We start from the raw sequence: 17,329 nt of genomic DNA on the forward strand, positions 1-17,329 counted from the left end.
TGCAGGCAGGCAGACCTGTGGGCCCAGAGCCGGTGGCAGCGACACTGCTGCGGCTCTGTCTTCATGCCTGTCACTGTGGCTGCTCTGTCAGCTGGCGCCCATTCCACGCCAATTCTGCTTTTGCGTGCAAGTTTGAACACCAGTGCCGAGGCCCTGGCAAGTCTGCTCTCAGCGCTGTGATCTGGAGGCTGGTTCATACAGAGGGGTTTAGGACATGGCATGGAAGGGAGGAAGCCTTGCTGGGAAACAAAGAGAGGCTCTTTCCAACAGCATCCTGCTACCTCTTAGCACTGTTCTTCTCGTGACTTGGTTGGAGAGGCAAAGTTAGAGGGGAGTTCTGAGCAAACAGATATTTCTACACCAGGCCAGAGGTCCAGGATCTCTTTGGGTGCAGCTGTTTTCTCAGTTTCCTTTTGTTGCTTAGATTCAGTTTAACACTTTGTCCTATTCTCAATCAGTGGGAATATAGTAACCTAAGGAGGAATGTCCTGTGTTCCCTAGCTCCATGTTTCTTAGAAGGGACTTAGGAATTATTTAACATCATTAAAATTGAGAGTAAAAATTATGGTGGCCTAGGGCAGTTGTCTGTATGACCCAAGTGACACAAGAGCTTAATGCCACTGAGATAGGTTTTGCAAAGTGCACTGCTGCCTTTAAAATGTGAGATATTAGTAGAACTTATTGTTCATTTGGGGGTGGAATAGGTAAATTGATACCCTTGAAGGGATATAGGAAATGGCTTTTCTTCTGCCATGGAGATGGCACCAAATGACCTGTGCTGAGACAGTTTCTTTTCCTGCAGGTTTATTCCCATGAGCTCGTCTGCGTCAGTGGAGAGGAAAGGATAGTTGTGCCAATTCGGGCCATCCCTGCCCGAGCTATCCTGAACTTCCCCGACGAGCTGGACTTCTCAAAGTGTCCTGTCAAAGGCAGCACCCGCAAGAGTCTGCTGATTGAGAATTCTGGTAGTCTGGCAGCTCATTACCAGCTGAGCACCGAGAGGTGAGGCAGCTCATCTGTCCTTGTGCAAAACACCTTTGGGGGATAACAGAGTTGGGAAAGAACAACAAAAGGAACCAGAGCATGGGAGCTGCTGCCCTGCGTCGCTGGCTGCAAATGGGCAGGATGGATGGCATCTGCTCTTGCTTTCGGTGTTCTTAGCAGGATGCAGCCTTTGAGCTTTCTCCGTCCCAGATTTCCTGGGGGGTGCTGGAACATGTTAGTAGCTGGCTTGCGCCCTCCTGAGCACAAGCAGCTTCTGAAATGGGTACTCACCACTGTCAGATAAACAGACCCATTCTCTGGGAGGACACAGGCACATGGCTTTCCAGTGATCCCTGCATCAGATGCCAAACATGAGCTGTGTTGCAGGCAGCCGGTGCAGTTCCTGTTACTTAAAGCTGATCTGATTTCCCTTGTCAGCTGAGGGCATCAGTCCCCTCTTCTGTTCCGTGATGAACCTTTGAAAGCCAGTTTAAAATTTCAAACACGTGCTTTAAATCTCTGAATAAGGTCGTGCCCCCTTTCATTGAGATCTCTTTTTATATACTCTGAAGTTCCTGTGTTTCTGCTGTTTTTTCATTTTGGTTTGTGTTAAATGTTTGCCAAAAGATCATGAATTCTTCATTGGGAACTTTCATAAATGTCAAGCTCCTCTAATGCCTATCAATACACCACATGCCCATAGGTATATGCACAGGTGTATTAGAAACATGAGACATTTAGTGAATGTGTGAAAAGCAATTGGGCTGCTTTAGAAGATAAAAGAAGGTAGAATAACTTTTTCTAGAGGGGACCTCTGGAAATTGTCTGAGCAAATACACTGCTCAAAGCAAGACCAGTGTCCGGGGATTGCAAGGGGCCGTTGGGAGATCTGGAGTTGTCTTTAGATGCCATACAAGGAAACAAACATACAAATGGACTAGTTAAAAAGCCGAAGAAAACCTATTAAAACCCCTCCATGACCTTATCTTTTCTGCCTGTCGGGTGCAGTAGTGATTCATTGAAAGGGTAGATCTAACAGGATGAGAACTATCTTAAGGAACAGCTCACAATTAACTCACTATATTGCTCTAATCAACCCGTAAAAGGCCAAAATTTATCCTGCCAGCCCCATCTCTTGGCAGTGGTTTTCATTTGGTTATTATAGCGTCAGGGATGTCTCCTTCACAGTCCTTCCTATCTGTGGGCTCAGGGAACAGCTTAGTGATGTTGACTGAAATTCAGAGGAGTTAAGTTTAACTGTAGAGCTTGTGTCCTTGGGTCTTGGGGAGCCAGGTCTATATGAGAGATGACTGCTCCAGCAGGAACAGAGGAGTCTGGTGGGTACAGCCTGGGGTGGGATGTAGGAGATGCAAGGGCTGATTTGCACTCAGTTTTTCAGCCCTGACAACTGAAACTTGGCTGGATCCTCTTCTCCTGGTAATTTGAAAATAAGAAGATATCTTCTTTCTCATGCAACGCCTGAAGTCACTCCCAGGAGTGTTATTTGCATCCTGCCATCTGAGGGCAGGAGTATGTAACATGGGGCAGGAGTGGGAAGGGAAGGGAAGGGAAGGGAAGGGAAGGGAAGGGAAGGGAAGGGAAGGGAAGGGAAGGGAAGGGAAGGGAAGGGAAGGGAAGGGAAGGGAAGGGAAGGGAAGGGAAGGGAAGGGAAGGGAAGGGAAGGGAAGGGAAGGGAAGGGAAGGGAAGGGAAGGGAAGGGAAGGGAAGGGAAGGGAAGGGAAGGGAAGGGAAGGGAAGGGAAGGTAGTGCTGAAGTGTGGCCAGGGACTCCCGTAACTGGCAGCTTCTCTTTCTGGCAAAATTTCTGACAAAATAATAAGAAAAAACTCCTGTGCCTTGCCCACACCAAGCACCGATCCCCCAAGCCCCAGCAGAGACCTGCAGCAGTGCTGGCTCACCCTCGGGGCAGATGTGGGAACTCGTACAGTAATCGGGCTCCGGGGCTGCTGGGGCCTTGTCTTTCCTCCTCTCTCCCCAAAGTCTCACATCCAGCACATAAACATTGCTGGCCCAAGGCTTCTCCATCAGCCACTAGTGATGTTCTCACTAGTGGTAATGGAGCAGGTCAGGCCCATAACTGCAGCAATAGGTCCTTAGTGAGCAGAACCTGAAGCAAGTTCATCAGCTGTCACTACTGACATGAATGAAATTCAGCTTGCCAGATGTTCTCTATATTTTTGTGTGTGATAAGTTCAGCACCAAACTCCCCAGAACACCCTTTCTGTGGACAGATTGACCACCAGCAAAGCACTGAGGAACTTTTGTTTCCTCGGTGGGGCTGTGGAAGATCACAAAGCCCAGCAACTTCTGGGCAGAAGCACATTTCACCTGAGCTGTCCCTGAGCATCAAAACACGGAGTCTTGTGTTTGTCAGGCAAGAACTGTTCGCCTGGTGACCAATCCTAATTGCTCCTGTTACATCCAAAGTGCACCAAGACATTTGCGTAATTATTTCCAACACATTCCACAGAGTTTGTCTGGTGAGCCAAGCAAACAGTTACCAGCCTGGATGACAACCCAGGGTCCCAGACTGCACTGCTGGTAAATACACAAAACCCTCCTGTTCTGCCTCCTCGATGTGCTCCTGCTAATGGTGCTTCATATGGCTGGGATTGGATCCTTCAGATTGTAAATGGCATCCTCCTTTTGGGTCTTGTTTCCATGTCACTGTATTGCTCTAATCTGCATTTGCACTCTTTCAGAGTTTTGATTGCTCCTTTTTGTAGAGCAGCTTTCATTGAAATGCTGATAAAATGTGCTAATTCAGGATCTTTTCAAGGTAAAATAAACCAAAGAGCCACGCTGCAAATTCAACAGTAATTATTCCGTGGTCTTCAAGGGAAAGTTCCTTCTCCCTGTCTGATTCCTAGGCTGTAATCTCACAAGAGAGGTAGTGCCCTAACATTTGCATCTCTTGAGAGGAGGTTTATAGGTAGCAGGAAAAGAGAAACTCCTGAGGCAGTCAGTGTCAAGTTATGCATGCAGATAGCTCTTAACTCTCTCTGTGCTTTTCACAAACCATTCTCTGATGGGATTGCTGGCAGTCAGAAGGCTGGATGCCGAGTATGGGGGGGATTAGGTCGTTTTATCCCACAGGATCTTCTGAGGGCTGGATCTCCTCAGAAGTGGGTCAGTAGCTGTTTCTGATCCTGGCTGTTCCGTCTGTCTTGGCTGTAGTTTGTTTGCTCCCTGCTTGCCCAAGTGAGCTGAAGTGACCTGCACTGCAGAAGGAATGTCATGGCCAGATGTCCCCCCAAGTCCTGATCTCTCTCTTTGTGTTGCAGTCCTTTCTCCGTGGTTCCAGCCGAAGGAATTCTGGGCCCTGGTCACACCATGCAGGTGACAGTGGGATTTCACCCGCTGACGAGCGGTGACCATTTCGGGTCCCTGGTGGCGCGCTGCACAGGTGAGTGCTGGGCAACGCACGGGACACAGGACAGTTCTCCACCATCACTCCCTGTTCATCCCCCTCAATTCCCTCTAGATGTACCTTCTCTGTTCCAGCTCTGCCCCAAAGAAAACTGAAGTAGTTGGTGTTTAAATGGTTGATAAAGTGGATCCCCCCTAACAGGGCTAAGATTTTTGGAATTCTGTTTTGCTGGGTGTTGCTGAGTGGAGGAAGGAGGAACCCTGATTCTCCACTACTGTGTGGCTACGCCTGGGTGAAGTTTTATTTTACTCCTGGGCAGTGCTGTATGTGAGCTGCGAGGTCTCCGTCAGACTCTCTCCAATGCAGTGTATTTCTTGCACACCTCTGTCCTGTATGCCGCTTTTCCACTGGCTTGTCACAGACCCTTTTACTATGTTGCCCTCTACGCATCTATGTAGTTTTTGCCTAATAACACCTTCAGGCCCTCAAGTTCCTGTATGGTGACAAATCAAGACAAATTTTTCCTCGTCCCCATTTCCCAGGCCGTTCATGCTGTTGCAAACCTCTCTCATCTCCCATTTGATTTCTAGACTGAGGAATCCCATTCAGTCTTCGTATAGAAGCTGCTCTGTACTTATTAATCTTTCCTTGTCCTTTTTTATTTAATCTGAAATGCTCCATCTTGGTTTTTGAGATCAGAACAATATAAAATATTGCAAGACTGATGGGGCTGTGGGTTTGGACAGGGAGATGACGGTGATGATTTTTATGGTGTTCATTTTGTAGTGGTTTGTCATATTGCAAAGCCAGGCTGGTTGTGTTTCCTCTCCTGTGTCCCCTCCTGCTGTGGGCTGTCACTTCACCTGTTCCTCTGGGTCTCCTTTTTCTGCCCACATGCCCCCAGGCATATTTGCTTGTCAGCAACAAGGGATCCAAGGGATCAGGAGAGGCAGGAGTCTCGTGGGATGCGCAGGGGAGACCTCGGCAAGCCAGGATTGACCAGGGCTCCTCAGTGTCACCTGAAGGACTTTGATGCAGAAATCCCAGTGATCTGAGTGGGTCACCTGAGCACATCTGACAAATCCCACTGTACATACTGTCACCTTGGGGCCAAATCTCTACAAACACTCTCAGAAATAAGGTGGTTAAGGAGGTGCCCAGGACATCCTCACGCCGTACACACAGAGCTGTCAGGACGTGCTAAATGTACTGATCCATGGAACTGCTAATACATTTAAAAGCTATGACACTTTCTTCCGTGACCTGTGGTTTGCTTTGTTCCTTGTGCTTCCATCAGCAACTGAGCTAGCTGAGCAAAGACTCTGCTTTGTTCCAGGTGAAGAAAGTTTCTTCACACTCCTTCGCGCAGAAGCTGCAGATGTCAACATTGGGTTGAGCACATATTCCGTGAAGGTTGAGAAGACTTTCATCACCACAGCAAGCCACACAAGCATGTTCATCAGGAACAGGAGTAACATCACAGCCCACTTCCAGTGGAAGATGTTTCCTACTGAGGAAGCCGACAATGAAGAGAAGAGGAGGTTGGTTTGAAAGATACGTTTCAGTGAGATACATGGCCCAAGACTGAAACTAGTGCATGGCCTCAGGGGGGTGTTGGTGATTTTGAATGGTTTAGGCCAAGTAAACCATCCCTGGCATTAGGGTGCGTGTCCCTGGGCTTCAGGAGCTCAGCACAGCAATCCAGTTCCATTTATACTCCAACCAAGGATGGCATTTTAGGAAGGAAAGGTTGATTGCAATGACTGGATTTCCTCAAGTTCTAATTGGGCTTTTGCCTCCCTAATCTTCTTCCTACATGACCTGGCAACATCCTTCAACGTTTCCTGAGTTGCCAGCCCCTCTTTGCAAAGGCGATACGCCCTCTTTTTTCCCCTTAGTTCCTTCCAAATCTCCTTGCCCATCCAGGCTCGTTGTCTTCCCTGTCAGCTCACCTTTCAGCACACAGGGACAGTCTGTTCCTGTGCCTTCGAGACTTCTTTCTTGTCGTGTGTCCATCCTTCCTGGACCCTTTTGTTTGTAAAGGCTGTTTCCCAAGGTCCTCTCCAAAACAGTCTCTTGGACAGGCCGAAGGCTGCCTTCCAGAAGACCAGAGTGGAAGTTTTGTTGATGCCCCTCCTTGTTTCACTGATTGTTGAAAACTCTGTTATTTCACAGTCACTGTACCCCCAGACAGTGGTGAACAGATGAAGTTCATTTAGTTCTTAGGGAATCTCCTGGTGATATCCAGTACCTGGATCCCAGGGAGGCAGCAGGCTTCCCTGTGGAACGGATCCGCTCGATATACAGGGCCCTCATTTCCCCTTAGAAGGGATTCACTTACTACCACTACCCTTCTTTTCTTCGTAATACTTGAGGCTGGGATCTGTCTGGCAGAAAAAGTGCAGCTGTCTCCAGACAGAATTTTCTCTTTTAGTGTCATCTGTCTGAGCCTCTGGATCCAGGGCCTCATACCTATTCTGTCAGGGTGCAGTGATGGGGGTCAGGACAGGATTTCATTACCTCCTCAGCAGAAGCCCATCCCCATTCCCCACTGTCTCCTAGGTCTTCTCCTTCTGCCTGATCACAAGAAGGGCAGGGCTCCTCTGACTCCTGCTGAGCTTCTCTCGGGCTTGGAAGGGTGTAACTCCAGCAGTTTATTTTTGTTTCGCTCTCCCTAATGCTCCTCAGCCTTTCCACTTCTTCCTTACCTTCTGCCACTAGACAGAGCAGATCATTCACCTGCTCACACTGCACGCAGGTGTCTTTCACATTATCCTCTGATATTAACACCAGGCTCAGACCCTCCCTGCAGCCAGGGGCCTGGACAGCTGTGTCCTTCCTGGGGGGTTCTGTTTGAGATCGTACACTCTTGCTGGCGGCAGCAGCAGCAATGACTTTTGATCATTTGTAAACTTGCTGGGGGAAAAAAAAAAAGGCAGAAAGATGAAAGGAAAAAAAAGGCAAGCACCTCAAAACCAACCAAAAGACACAGCCCGCTACACAAGGAGGGTGGGTGGCTGCAGCCTTTCTGCTCGGCCTGCTTGCGTGAACTGCCACGCAAAAATGAAAAAATGCTGTGCAAACTGCCAGCCCAAACTGCTGTGCCAAAACTGCCGTGCCAAAACTGCCGTGCCAAAAGTGCCATGCCCAAACTGCTGTGCCCAAACTGCTGTGCCCAAACTGCTGTGCCAGAACTGCCACGGCAAGCGCCTGTTTGCTGCGGGCCAGGTCGCTTGCACTCCCCAGAGCCATTTTACATCACCTGCAAAGGAACAGGAGGTCGACCCTCACCCGCTTGAATGGATGGCAAGAGGGTCCTTTAGTGCCCTGGGCTTCTTGGTTCTCCACTGTTCTCTGTCTACTTACACAGTGTCTGACTTCCATACGAGCTCTGTATGTTAAAAGAAAATCCCATGACCACCTCTGGCTATTTCCCTGGGCTGTTTATTTCCATTTTTTCTTACTTGCCTGCCTCAGCCTGGATCCCAGGTGATCCACTTTCCCCTCAGAAGAAACTGGGTTTTCTTTAAGTAAACTTCAACCTGGTTTTGGTTTTGTGGATTTTTTCCAATTACATTTGTTTTCATGCCAGTTTGTGTCCTAGACTGTCACCAGGACATTTTGTTTTTCCTTACTTCCAGTCTTAGGGATGGTGTTAGCTCTAAGGCCAACTCTCCTGCTGTCAGAGATGCTTTTGAGATCTCAGAGCAGAGAGGACTTTTTTTTATGAGAGGAGCCAGTGCAGGATCCTTTCACTCTCTGGCCATTCTACTACCATGCACTGGGATGGGACCCAAAAAGCTCTGGATCCTGAAAAGATGATCTCTCCAGGAGTTTGCTGTCTCCCTCCTGCACCACGAAGTCCCTTCCCCTCTCACAGCCTCTGTTTTCATGCATATAAAACCTTGGATATCACTGAAGGGATGCGGTGCCTGAATTCATCAATTTCCTTTGGAAGTGCTCTGGGATGCTCTTGTGAAAGGCAGAGTAGGGAACAGGGCAGGTCCAAAATGGAAGAAGCAAAGAGCGATGCTGGTAACACGTAACCACAACCCAGCTTCGTCTCCCTTTCCCAGGGAAGTCCTGCAGTGGGTGCTCCGTGATCTTTATCTGCCTCCCCCGAGCAGCTCAGTGGTAGGAAAAGCCAGCTGAGGTGGCTGGTGGATTCTCGCTCAGTGTTGGCAGAGGCTTTGAGGCAGGAGATTCTATTGAGGGATGCTGGCTTTCCAAAGCTCTCCTGAGCTTGCAAGTGTGGAGTAAAGCTACCTACTGAGCTAGTGCACAACAAGTTATCTTCTGATCCAGTTGGGACCCTCGTGGCTTGGGGTCAGCCCTTGCTGGGGAGCTGCCGCTCCTCCCCAAGTGCTTTGCTCTCCCACACTTCCGCTTCTCTCTGCAAATATATTAAATGACCTGCTGGCTTTTTCTCTCCCTGTGGCTGCAGGCAGTGTGATTTGCTGGAGCCACCACCAAAGGTCTGGATGGAAGACTTCGTGGAGGAGAAAAAAATAAAGAAGGTGAAGGGCTTTTGTGAAAATCGCACCGCCCTCCTGAGCAAAAAGGTCCAGGAGGAGAAGGCAAAGGTGCAAGAAGACCCCCTGCTGTTCTCCAATGACTTTTTTTCCATTGAGCCAATGGTGAGTGATAGCTGAGAACCTCATTTTCCTCTTCTTCCTCCTCCTCCTCCTCCTCCTCCTCCTCCTCTTCCTCCTCCCGCCCACCCTACCCCCACCCCTTCCCCCGGGTGCGGTCACTCAGCAGATCCTCAGCTGGCTCGGTGAGCTGAGAGGGAGGACATGGAGTTTCTGGTGCGGCTGCAGAGCTCACTGCTGAAAGTATTTCTGCCCTGCAGGCTCAAGGCAGGGCTGGGAGCCTGACAAAGCTGAGCTCTGCTGCCAGGGCTCGAGCTCAGGGCACTCCGTGTCCTTGAAGTGTCCACAGGGAGCAGTTTTTGTAGGTAGGGGCTCCCCCGACACGTGCTGCTGCGTGGGGTTCAGCGCAGTGTGTTGGAGCACTGCCAGTTCATGTATCGACACGAAGCATGCAAGGGTTCGCTGGGAAAAGGAGGCCAAATTCAGCCCAAGGTTAATCGTAGAAATGCCTGTCCCTTCCTCTAACCACGACTCGCACTGTTTGTGAGTCTCCCAGTGTCATCTGTGAGCCTGGACACAAGGGTGGGAGGTTATAATGGGCATCTTGAGTTCTCTTGCACACAGGGACAGTAAACCTTTTCTTTTTCTGTTTATGCAAGCAAACGCCCATGTCCTCCCATCAGCCAGAGCCCTGATTCTGAGTATTGGCATTGTGAGAGATGATGAATGCCTGGTGTCTGCACAGTGCAAAATGCCTTCTCATCCTGGAGTAAATCCTAGAATAATCCCAACCTCTGCTTTCTTTCAAAAAAGGTTAAACTAATATTTTTCTTTCCAAGGAAGGGGATCGTGTTCTTGGTTACTCCTATGGCCCATCTAAGGCCAAGAGCCACCAGTGCACAATGGCAGTTAGATACCACTGTAGCTGACTGCAGCATGATGAGACCAGGAGCTTGTGTCAGAGCAGCAGGAACATTGTGGAGAGTGGGGGCTGATCAGCTGAGCATTGAGAGCGCCCAGTGGTGTGTTGAGCTGGGTTTAGAGTGTTTCCTTGGGCTCCTTATGTTGTTTACTCATCACTGATGCTCTAAAGAAAGGCTTAGAGGAGTGGTTGAAAACAAGAAGTGTGAAGTTTGAAGATAAATCTTTTTCTGTCTCTTTCTGTTTCAGGAGGGAGAGATTGGGCCACGTTGTTCGGCTGAAATCAAGGTGACCTTTAAACCCCTGGAAGCACTGAAGTATCAGAGTGTGGCCTACTGTGACATCTCAGGTACAGCTCCTTTGCCCTGCTTCTCTCACCCACAGTGAAGCCATGGAGCAAGCCTGAGCCCACTGGGCTCCCATGTAACTGCTGGGAAGAGTTCCTGGTCAGCAGGGCAATGCTGGCACATCCCCAGTGTCCCTGCAGCTTCCAGGGAGTCTCCCATGCAAGGCCAGGGCTCGGAACACCTGTGTCTGGATTGCTGATCCCAGAACAACCCAGGCAGTGCAGGGAGATGTTTTCATGGCACGGCTTTGCCAGCATTTCCTCAAAGGCCAAGGAGCTGCAGAGCAGAACAGCTTTAGTGAACAAGCACTAAGCCCCTCTAGACCACTGACCTCCAGGATGGGTCCATTTGACGTGGATCCATCATCAGGCAGTCGGAGCTGAGTTAGAAATGTGCTCCCTGAGCCTGGATCACCTCCAGACACCACCAGGCCAGCGGAGGCTGAGCCCCGCTGAGCCCAGGGTGTTGGTAGAAGGACCACCCTTGGCCAGCACCTGCTTCTCTCCCTGTGTGGGAATTGTCACCTTGCAGCTCTCAGTCTGTGCAAACAGAACACAGTGCCGAGTGTCAGAAGTGGAGGACAGCAGTCCTGTGCTGCTGGGCCAGGTGGTTTGGCAGTTGTTGCCTGGCAGTTTGCCAGGTAGCAATTGCCAAATCTTTGTGAGCTTTGTGCCTTCACTGAATGGATTTCAAAGCTCCTCTAAGTGCATGGGGAGGAAACCCTAGAGTCATAGTATGTTAAGGATGGAACGGACCTCAAAGACTGTCTAGTGCCAAGGCCCCTGCCATGGGCAGGGACACCTCCCACTAGACCAGGTAGCTCCAAGCCCCATCCAGCCTGGCTTTGAACACTTTCAGGGCTGGAACCTCCACAACTCCCCTGGGGAACCTACTCCAGTGTCTCACCACCTCACAGTAAAAAAATTCTTCTTAATATCTAACCTAAATTTCCTTTCTTTCAATTTATACCTATTACTCCTTGGCCTGTCACTACAGGACACCAGAGATGTTTTAAACTCAGCAAACTGGTGGCTAAAATTGGAAACCAGCCCAAGGAATGGGTTAGAAATTGCAAGTCAGCCCCAGGGGATATCTCCTGAGGAAAGAGAAGGGTCCATATCTTCTGCTGCAGCATCAAGAGCTGGTTGCATGCAGCTCAGAATCAGGGACTAGCATTGAGGCAGCCTGGAAAATCCAGTAGAACAGAGGGAATTATTGTACTGAAATGGACATCTCTCCCCAGGCCGTGAGAGCAGGCTGGCCCTGCGCCTCAGAGGGGAAGGCTGCGGACCCTTGGTTGAACTCAGCTGTGATACCCTGAACCTCGGGGAAGTTTTTATCGAAACCGCCCACACGCATGAGGTGAGCACCAGGGGATGGGATGGATCCTGATGGCTCCTGAGGCAGCAGCAAGCCTGGTGGAGCTGTGGAATTACTGGCAACCTGGGCAGTTGTGAGCAGGGAATATCTGATGTACTGGTCAAATCTGGGGGGGGGGGGGGGGGGTCAGAAAGATGTGTCTGTTGTTCATGAAGCCCCAGTCCCTTCTTTTGGGCAGCCTTCCCTAGGGATCAGCTGGGAGGCTTCCTGCAAAACAACCCCTTTTGACCCAACGCTGGGTCAAAAAGCTGTTCAGAGGCTTTTGTGGCAGCACCAGACACAAGGCACCTTTGTACTGGGCTCTTCAGAAGCGGCTGGGACAAACTGGCTACATTTGAGCTTCAGTCCACCGCAAACAATTTTCAGTCAAGTGTCTCCTGCTCATTCCTGGAAGTCACAGGAAAGCCATCCAGCCTCCTGGCTCAGTGCAGGCCCTTGCAAAGGGCTTGAGGATTCTTTCCCTTGCTGTCCAATCCCTCACCACACTTCAGGCTTGGTGCATCTCTGGCTCTAGGAAGAGAAAAGTGTTCCTGGGAATAAAGCAAGAGATTTTTCTACCTATTTGCCTCCCCCCTATTGGGGGTCAAGTTTGCAAAAGAAAAAGAGAGAGCAACTGAAAGAGGCAGAAAACGAGGCACTACATCATGCCAGACACTTTCAGAAAGTTTGGCTGTAGAAGAGAAAGACACGTTGAGTTTTCTTACCAAAAGATGGTGCTGTCTGTACATTTTGATGTTGATGCCTCCTTCTCAGTGTATTGTTTTCACGATATGGGAAAAGGTAAATGCGTAGATACGGTACTGCTGGAGCTGTGCTGACTGGGGCAGCAGCAGCTCTGTGGTGATTCACTACGCAGCTGCAATCACCCCACGTTGCTCTCAGGGCCAGGTCTGAATGAGCTTGGTGATACTGACCAGAGGTGGACTGCTCTGTGTCCGTGGGATAACCCCAGGGTGACTCCAGTTATGTGGAGTTGTGTGAGCTTCGCATGAAAACCCAAAGGCAGAACTTGTCCTGTTGTATTTTTTTGACTTCTGCCGTCCAGCAGCACAAAGCATCTTCTGCCTTTTCTGGGTGTTAATTGCGCCATTAGAAAATAACTCCCAAGAAGGGAAGATTTCACGTGTACTTGCATTTTGTTTTCTTGCTGCTGCAGGTGAAACTGATGAACAAAGGAGTTGTTGATGCTCCCTTCACCTATATCCCTTCAAACACGAAAGTGGGCTGCTGCTTCAAGTTTGTACCCGAGGAGGGCCTCATTGCACCAGGTGGGATCCAGACTATTCAGATCTCCTTGGATGCCGCCGTGTTGGGGCGGTTTGAGGAACCATTCCAGTTCCGTGTGGCTGGATCTCCTACGCCTGTGATCCTGACCATCAAGTAAGGACTCTGGGAGCTTACTCTGGGTGGGCACATCTGTAGCTGTCTCTGGGACATCTCTCACCTACCTCATTTTGGGGCCGGGCAGAGAAAAAAGATGTTTCCTGAGGTCTCAATCTCTGCTCTGATCCTGGCATTGCCTTAGTGTGGGGCTGCCTGCTGCCCCGTGTGGTACCCGGGAGCTGGAATGACTCCTCCCTGCAGGGATCTCCCTCTGCCTTGGGCCATGGCAGGCAGTGGCATGGATCAGCTTTGGGCAGTAGCTGCTCTGGGATGTCCCCCCTGAGCACCCAGCAAGGCCCCCAGGGCTTTGGAGATGGGCCAGCCTGGGTGATTCTCCACCAGCAGCAGTGTTTTTAAAAACTTCTGTTAATAATCCATCCCAAAGGGGCAGCAGCAGCCTCAGCTCACCTCTCATGGCCATGCATGGAGACAGGCTGTGCTCCGAGCTCCTGTGCAGAGTGCTCTGCTACCTCCTTTCCACAGCCAGGAAAAGGCTGATGTGGGAGACAGGGAGCTGTGCAGCAGGAACTGTCCCAAGGACATGGGCTTCATCCCATGATTTTGGCCCTGCAGAAGGGAGAAGGGGTGATGATGGGGGAGGCAGAGCTCAGTCCTCAGGACCATAGCAGCAAGAGGGCTTGTCCCTGCTAGCCTGAGGCGTGTGCTGGTAGGATAACGTAGTGTAAGCAGGAAAGCTGATGCTGGCTGCTCTGGAGCTTTGGAGCTAGGCTGCTGCTGTTGGGAGGCACTGGATCAGGGCAATAAAGAAATGAAAGCAATCTGCAGTTGATTATCCCAATAAGATAAGGGAGATGGATTAAAAAGAACATGTAACGTATTACCTAGCAAGAGAAAAGTGTTGACTAGGTCTGCCCATAGTAGAGAAACAATTGCACCGGCTTTGCTTTTGGAGGAAAAGTGCTGCTATTTTTATTTTGGAAATCAAGAGGGAACCTTTCACCATCAAATAATTGATTCTCCTCTGTCCCTCCCCCAAACTGGTCATGCATGGGATGTTATTCCATAAGCAGCTTCCTCCTTGAGCAAGAGAAGGTGTTTCTTGTTGAGATGTGTAGAGCGGAGCCAGGGGCAGTCCTGTGAACACAGTAGAAGACACAGTTCACTGGTCCTTGACTTTTAACCAAAAGGCAGGGTGCGCATTGAGGGGCATCAAGCACGAAATAAACTCGTGTTGGGCAGCTTCAGGTGCTGCCTTCAGTGGATGTTGGTGACTTTTAGTGCCTGTCTGCTGAGTTCAAGGACAGGGGAAGAGGTGTGGTAGATTCAGGACACCCATGTTTGGTTGTTTAAGCTATTGCTCCTGGCTGTGCCAGCTGGTGCACTAGTGACAAGCTGGTCCTTTCCTCTAGGATTCATCTGTCCACTGTGTAGAACTGTTTATGCTCTTTTTAGAGGATGTTTGGGGCTCCCCTGGCTTCCTGTCTCAAAACTCTGTCTGTAATGATTGTGTGGGTCAAAATCTCCAGAGAAAGCTCCTCCATGGGAACACCAGTTACAGCCAAGTAGCAAAGCAGGGAACCTGTGGCGGGAAAGGCTGGTTACAGAAGTTTGTGGGGACACCTTTATGTCCATCCCATTACAGATGGGGAATCTGAGGCACGGAGCCACGTCTGGGTGGGTGTTCAGGGTCCCTCATGGGACCACCAGCAACTTGGGGGCTTTTCCTGCCTGCCCTGCGTCCAAAGCCCCATCAGTGGCTGTGGGCTGCTGGCCTCTTGGCTTTAGCTGCCTCCTGTGCACATGGACGCTGTGCTGAGCACATGGTGGTGCGTTGATTTGAAACGCACGATGCCCCTGACACCAGGTTTTATGCCCCCAAGCCACGACAGCCGGCGGCTTTGCAATTCCCTTTAACGTAACCATTTCCTTCTGTGTCCCTGTCATCGCAGGGGGTGTGTCGTCGGGCCGACTTTACACTTCGACACCGATGAGCTCGACTTCGGTGACATCTCCTTTGGTGAGTGTTCCCTGCGCTGGGACACAGCGGGAGGGATCTGTGTGCTCCAAAATGGAGCACTTGAACGTAAAAGCATCCAGCACTGCTCATGTTCTGCCACAACAGCCTCTTCAGGGTGTGAACTGCAGGTGCCTCAGGTAGCATTTTGCCATTGTGGGATCAAATAGAACCAAGTATTTTCTGGTGTCTCCGTCCTGGTTTAAAAGACAGATTGTGCCAAGGAAGGTGGCAATCTTCATGGAATGGAATGATGACCCTCCTCTCTCCAAATTACTATACCTTTGAAATTACAGGGCTTCCAGGCAAAAATATGGAAAAGGAATAACAGTTCTTTACTAGAGTATATCAGGATAGCACAGACAACAATGCAATGCCAGAAGTTTCCAACCCGCCAAGTCCCGTTTTCCCCTTTGGTGTAGTTATGATCACAGGCTGGAGGAGCTGTGGGCTCTGGCAGGGCAGTGATTCCCTCCCAGCCGGCACGGGCAGGGAGGGAAGGAGGAAATCGCTGCTTTTGCAAACTACGGGCAGCAGGAGATCTGGGCACTGGCAATCGGGAGCAGGCAGAAGCGGGGAAGGCGGGCAGGTTCGATCACGGTGCTGAGCCCGGCGTCAAGCGCACGACGTCCCGCAGCAGCACGCTGCCGACCTTCCCGAGCCCCGCGCGGAAGGACGGGAAGGTCTGCCCCCTGCAAACCTCGGCTCCGACTTCACAACCGCCCGCGGCATCACGGCACAGCTCCCAAAGAGCCCCGGACGGAAAAGCCCACCCGCACAGCCGAGACCCCCCAAACCCCCTGTATCTCCCTTCCCGGACCGAGGCCAAAATTCACTACGAAACCTAAACTCGTAACAATGAAGTTGTTGAACGTTTTAAGAAAACGAATTGCCTTTCCTGAGCTGCTTCTTCCCCACCCTGCATCACCACTGAGGCACTTGTTAAGTTGCCTTTTGAATAAATGAAACAAGAAAGGCAACAGGTAGAAACGCATTCCTAAGGTCTCTTCGGCTGAAGGCAGCTGCTGTATCTTTGCTTCTGTTTAACTGTTGTTGACTGTTGTCTGCATGTGGTGACCTCAGTCTCATTTGAGGTTTTGACATCTGTGTTTGTCCCTTTTGTGCTTCTCTTGCCTCCCTGCTGGAGTCCCTGCTGGAGCCGGCAGTGATTACTGTTGATGGGCACAGAGAAGCTCTGGGCTGCGCCTGCAGTTGTTTTTTTCCCCCACCTGTGTTCAAATGACTCTTGGTGAGCAGGCCTGGGGAGAAGTCTCCTCCCCACAGAGCTGGCCAGCCAGTCCACTGCAGAGCGGGTTGTGGCTGGTGTCCGGGCTCTGCAGGACATCCCCACCATGCGTGGCACTATCTCTGGCTTTCCAATATGGAAAGCAAATCTCAGAGTTAAGGTGGGGTAAACCCTTGCAGGCAGCAGTCACAGTGAGTAGTATGGGTGCGATGTCCCCGCTTGTTGGGTCAAGGCTCGGGTTTGCCTCCAGCTGAGTGGGCTCTGAGCTGTCACATGCCCAGTCTGTTTGGCCCAAACCAAAAGACGCCTTAAGAATTCTGCAGAGAGAAACTGTGTTAGGGTGCTTTGCATCACGTTCTGGTTCCTGATTCCATCCTCACTTTGTTTTGCTGTAGCTTCTTCTCAATGACGACTCACTGTTTATATATCTTGAAAACGGTAGGAGTGTTGGCAGACTTAACAGGGAATTTTACAGTTTGAATTTTCAGAGGAAATGCTCGGTCTGGGTGCACAGTCATCGGTGAGAAATAACTGGTGCTGGTTTGGGGCAGGTGAGGGAGCTTCTCCCCATCAGAAAGAGAGAAGCTTGCAGTGTTGAGCAGGGCTAAGAGCAGGCATTTTCAAGGCTGCAGTCTGGAATCAGTGTTAAAGGGAACTAAGTGACGACTAATTCCTCTTGCAGCTTCTCAGTAATCTGTAGTTCAGATAATAAAGAGCCAAAGTCCAATCACGCTTTCACCCTACCAGGGTATTCCCACCAGGAGTCACGACATAACTGGTGCCTAAACGGATATTTGTGTCCTTTTCCTAGGCTTTCCCTGCACCAAGACCTGTCGCCTCACTAACACCTCGCGGGTGCCCGTGACGTTCAAGCTCCGCGTGTCGGACGATGGCACTCAGCCTGCTGTTAGCAGCTTTGATCAAATACTCAGCGACAGTGACCCCTCCTGGAGGGAGGGAATTCATTTTTCTGTGAAGCCACGGGAGTTTACAATGAATCCCAGCGAGAGGACCCTCCAATCCCAGGAACACCAGGACATCGAGGTATGGGAAGAGTCCGGCCATACACACTTCAGCAGCGGGTCTGAAGCTTCACGGGAGTGTGGGAGGG

The 17,329-nt window shown here is 50.4% G+C and overlaps 1 protein-coding gene across 1 annotated transcript in view; it reads left to right on the top strand.

Moving 5' to 3' along the window:
* Positions 1-17,329, top strand: part of LOC136296078 (hydrocephalus-inducing protein homolog) — a 73,955-nt gene that overhangs the window by 7,079 nt on the left and 49,547 nt on the right. Inside the window, exons 5-13 of the mRNA XM_066194902.1 lie at positions 803-1,002; positions 4,289-4,410; positions 5,711-5,915; positions 8,819-9,011; positions 10,137-10,236; positions 11,478-11,596; positions 12,771-12,994; positions 14,908-14,975; positions 17,030-17,262. Coding sequence (XP_066050999.1) covers positions 803-1,002; positions 4,289-4,410; positions 5,711-5,915; positions 8,819-9,011; positions 10,137-10,236; positions 11,478-11,596; positions 12,771-12,994; positions 14,908-14,975; positions 17,030-17,262 — 1,464 coding nt within the window. The remainder of the gene's footprint in view (positions 1-802; positions 1,003-4,288; positions 4,411-5,710; positions 5,916-8,818; positions 9,012-10,136; positions 10,237-11,477; positions 11,597-12,770; positions 12,995-14,907; positions 14,976-17,029; positions 17,263-17,329) is intronic.

The sequence above is a fragment of the Chamaea fasciata genome, unplaced genomic scaffold, assembly GCF_029207755.1.
Source record: "Chamaea fasciata isolate MVZ Bird 193981 ecotype frontalis unplaced genomic scaffold, bChaFas1.0.hap1 SCAF_12, whole genome shotgun sequence".
Lineage (NCBI taxonomy): Eukaryota > Metazoa > Chordata > Aves > Passeriformes > Sylviidae > Chamaea > Chamaea fasciata.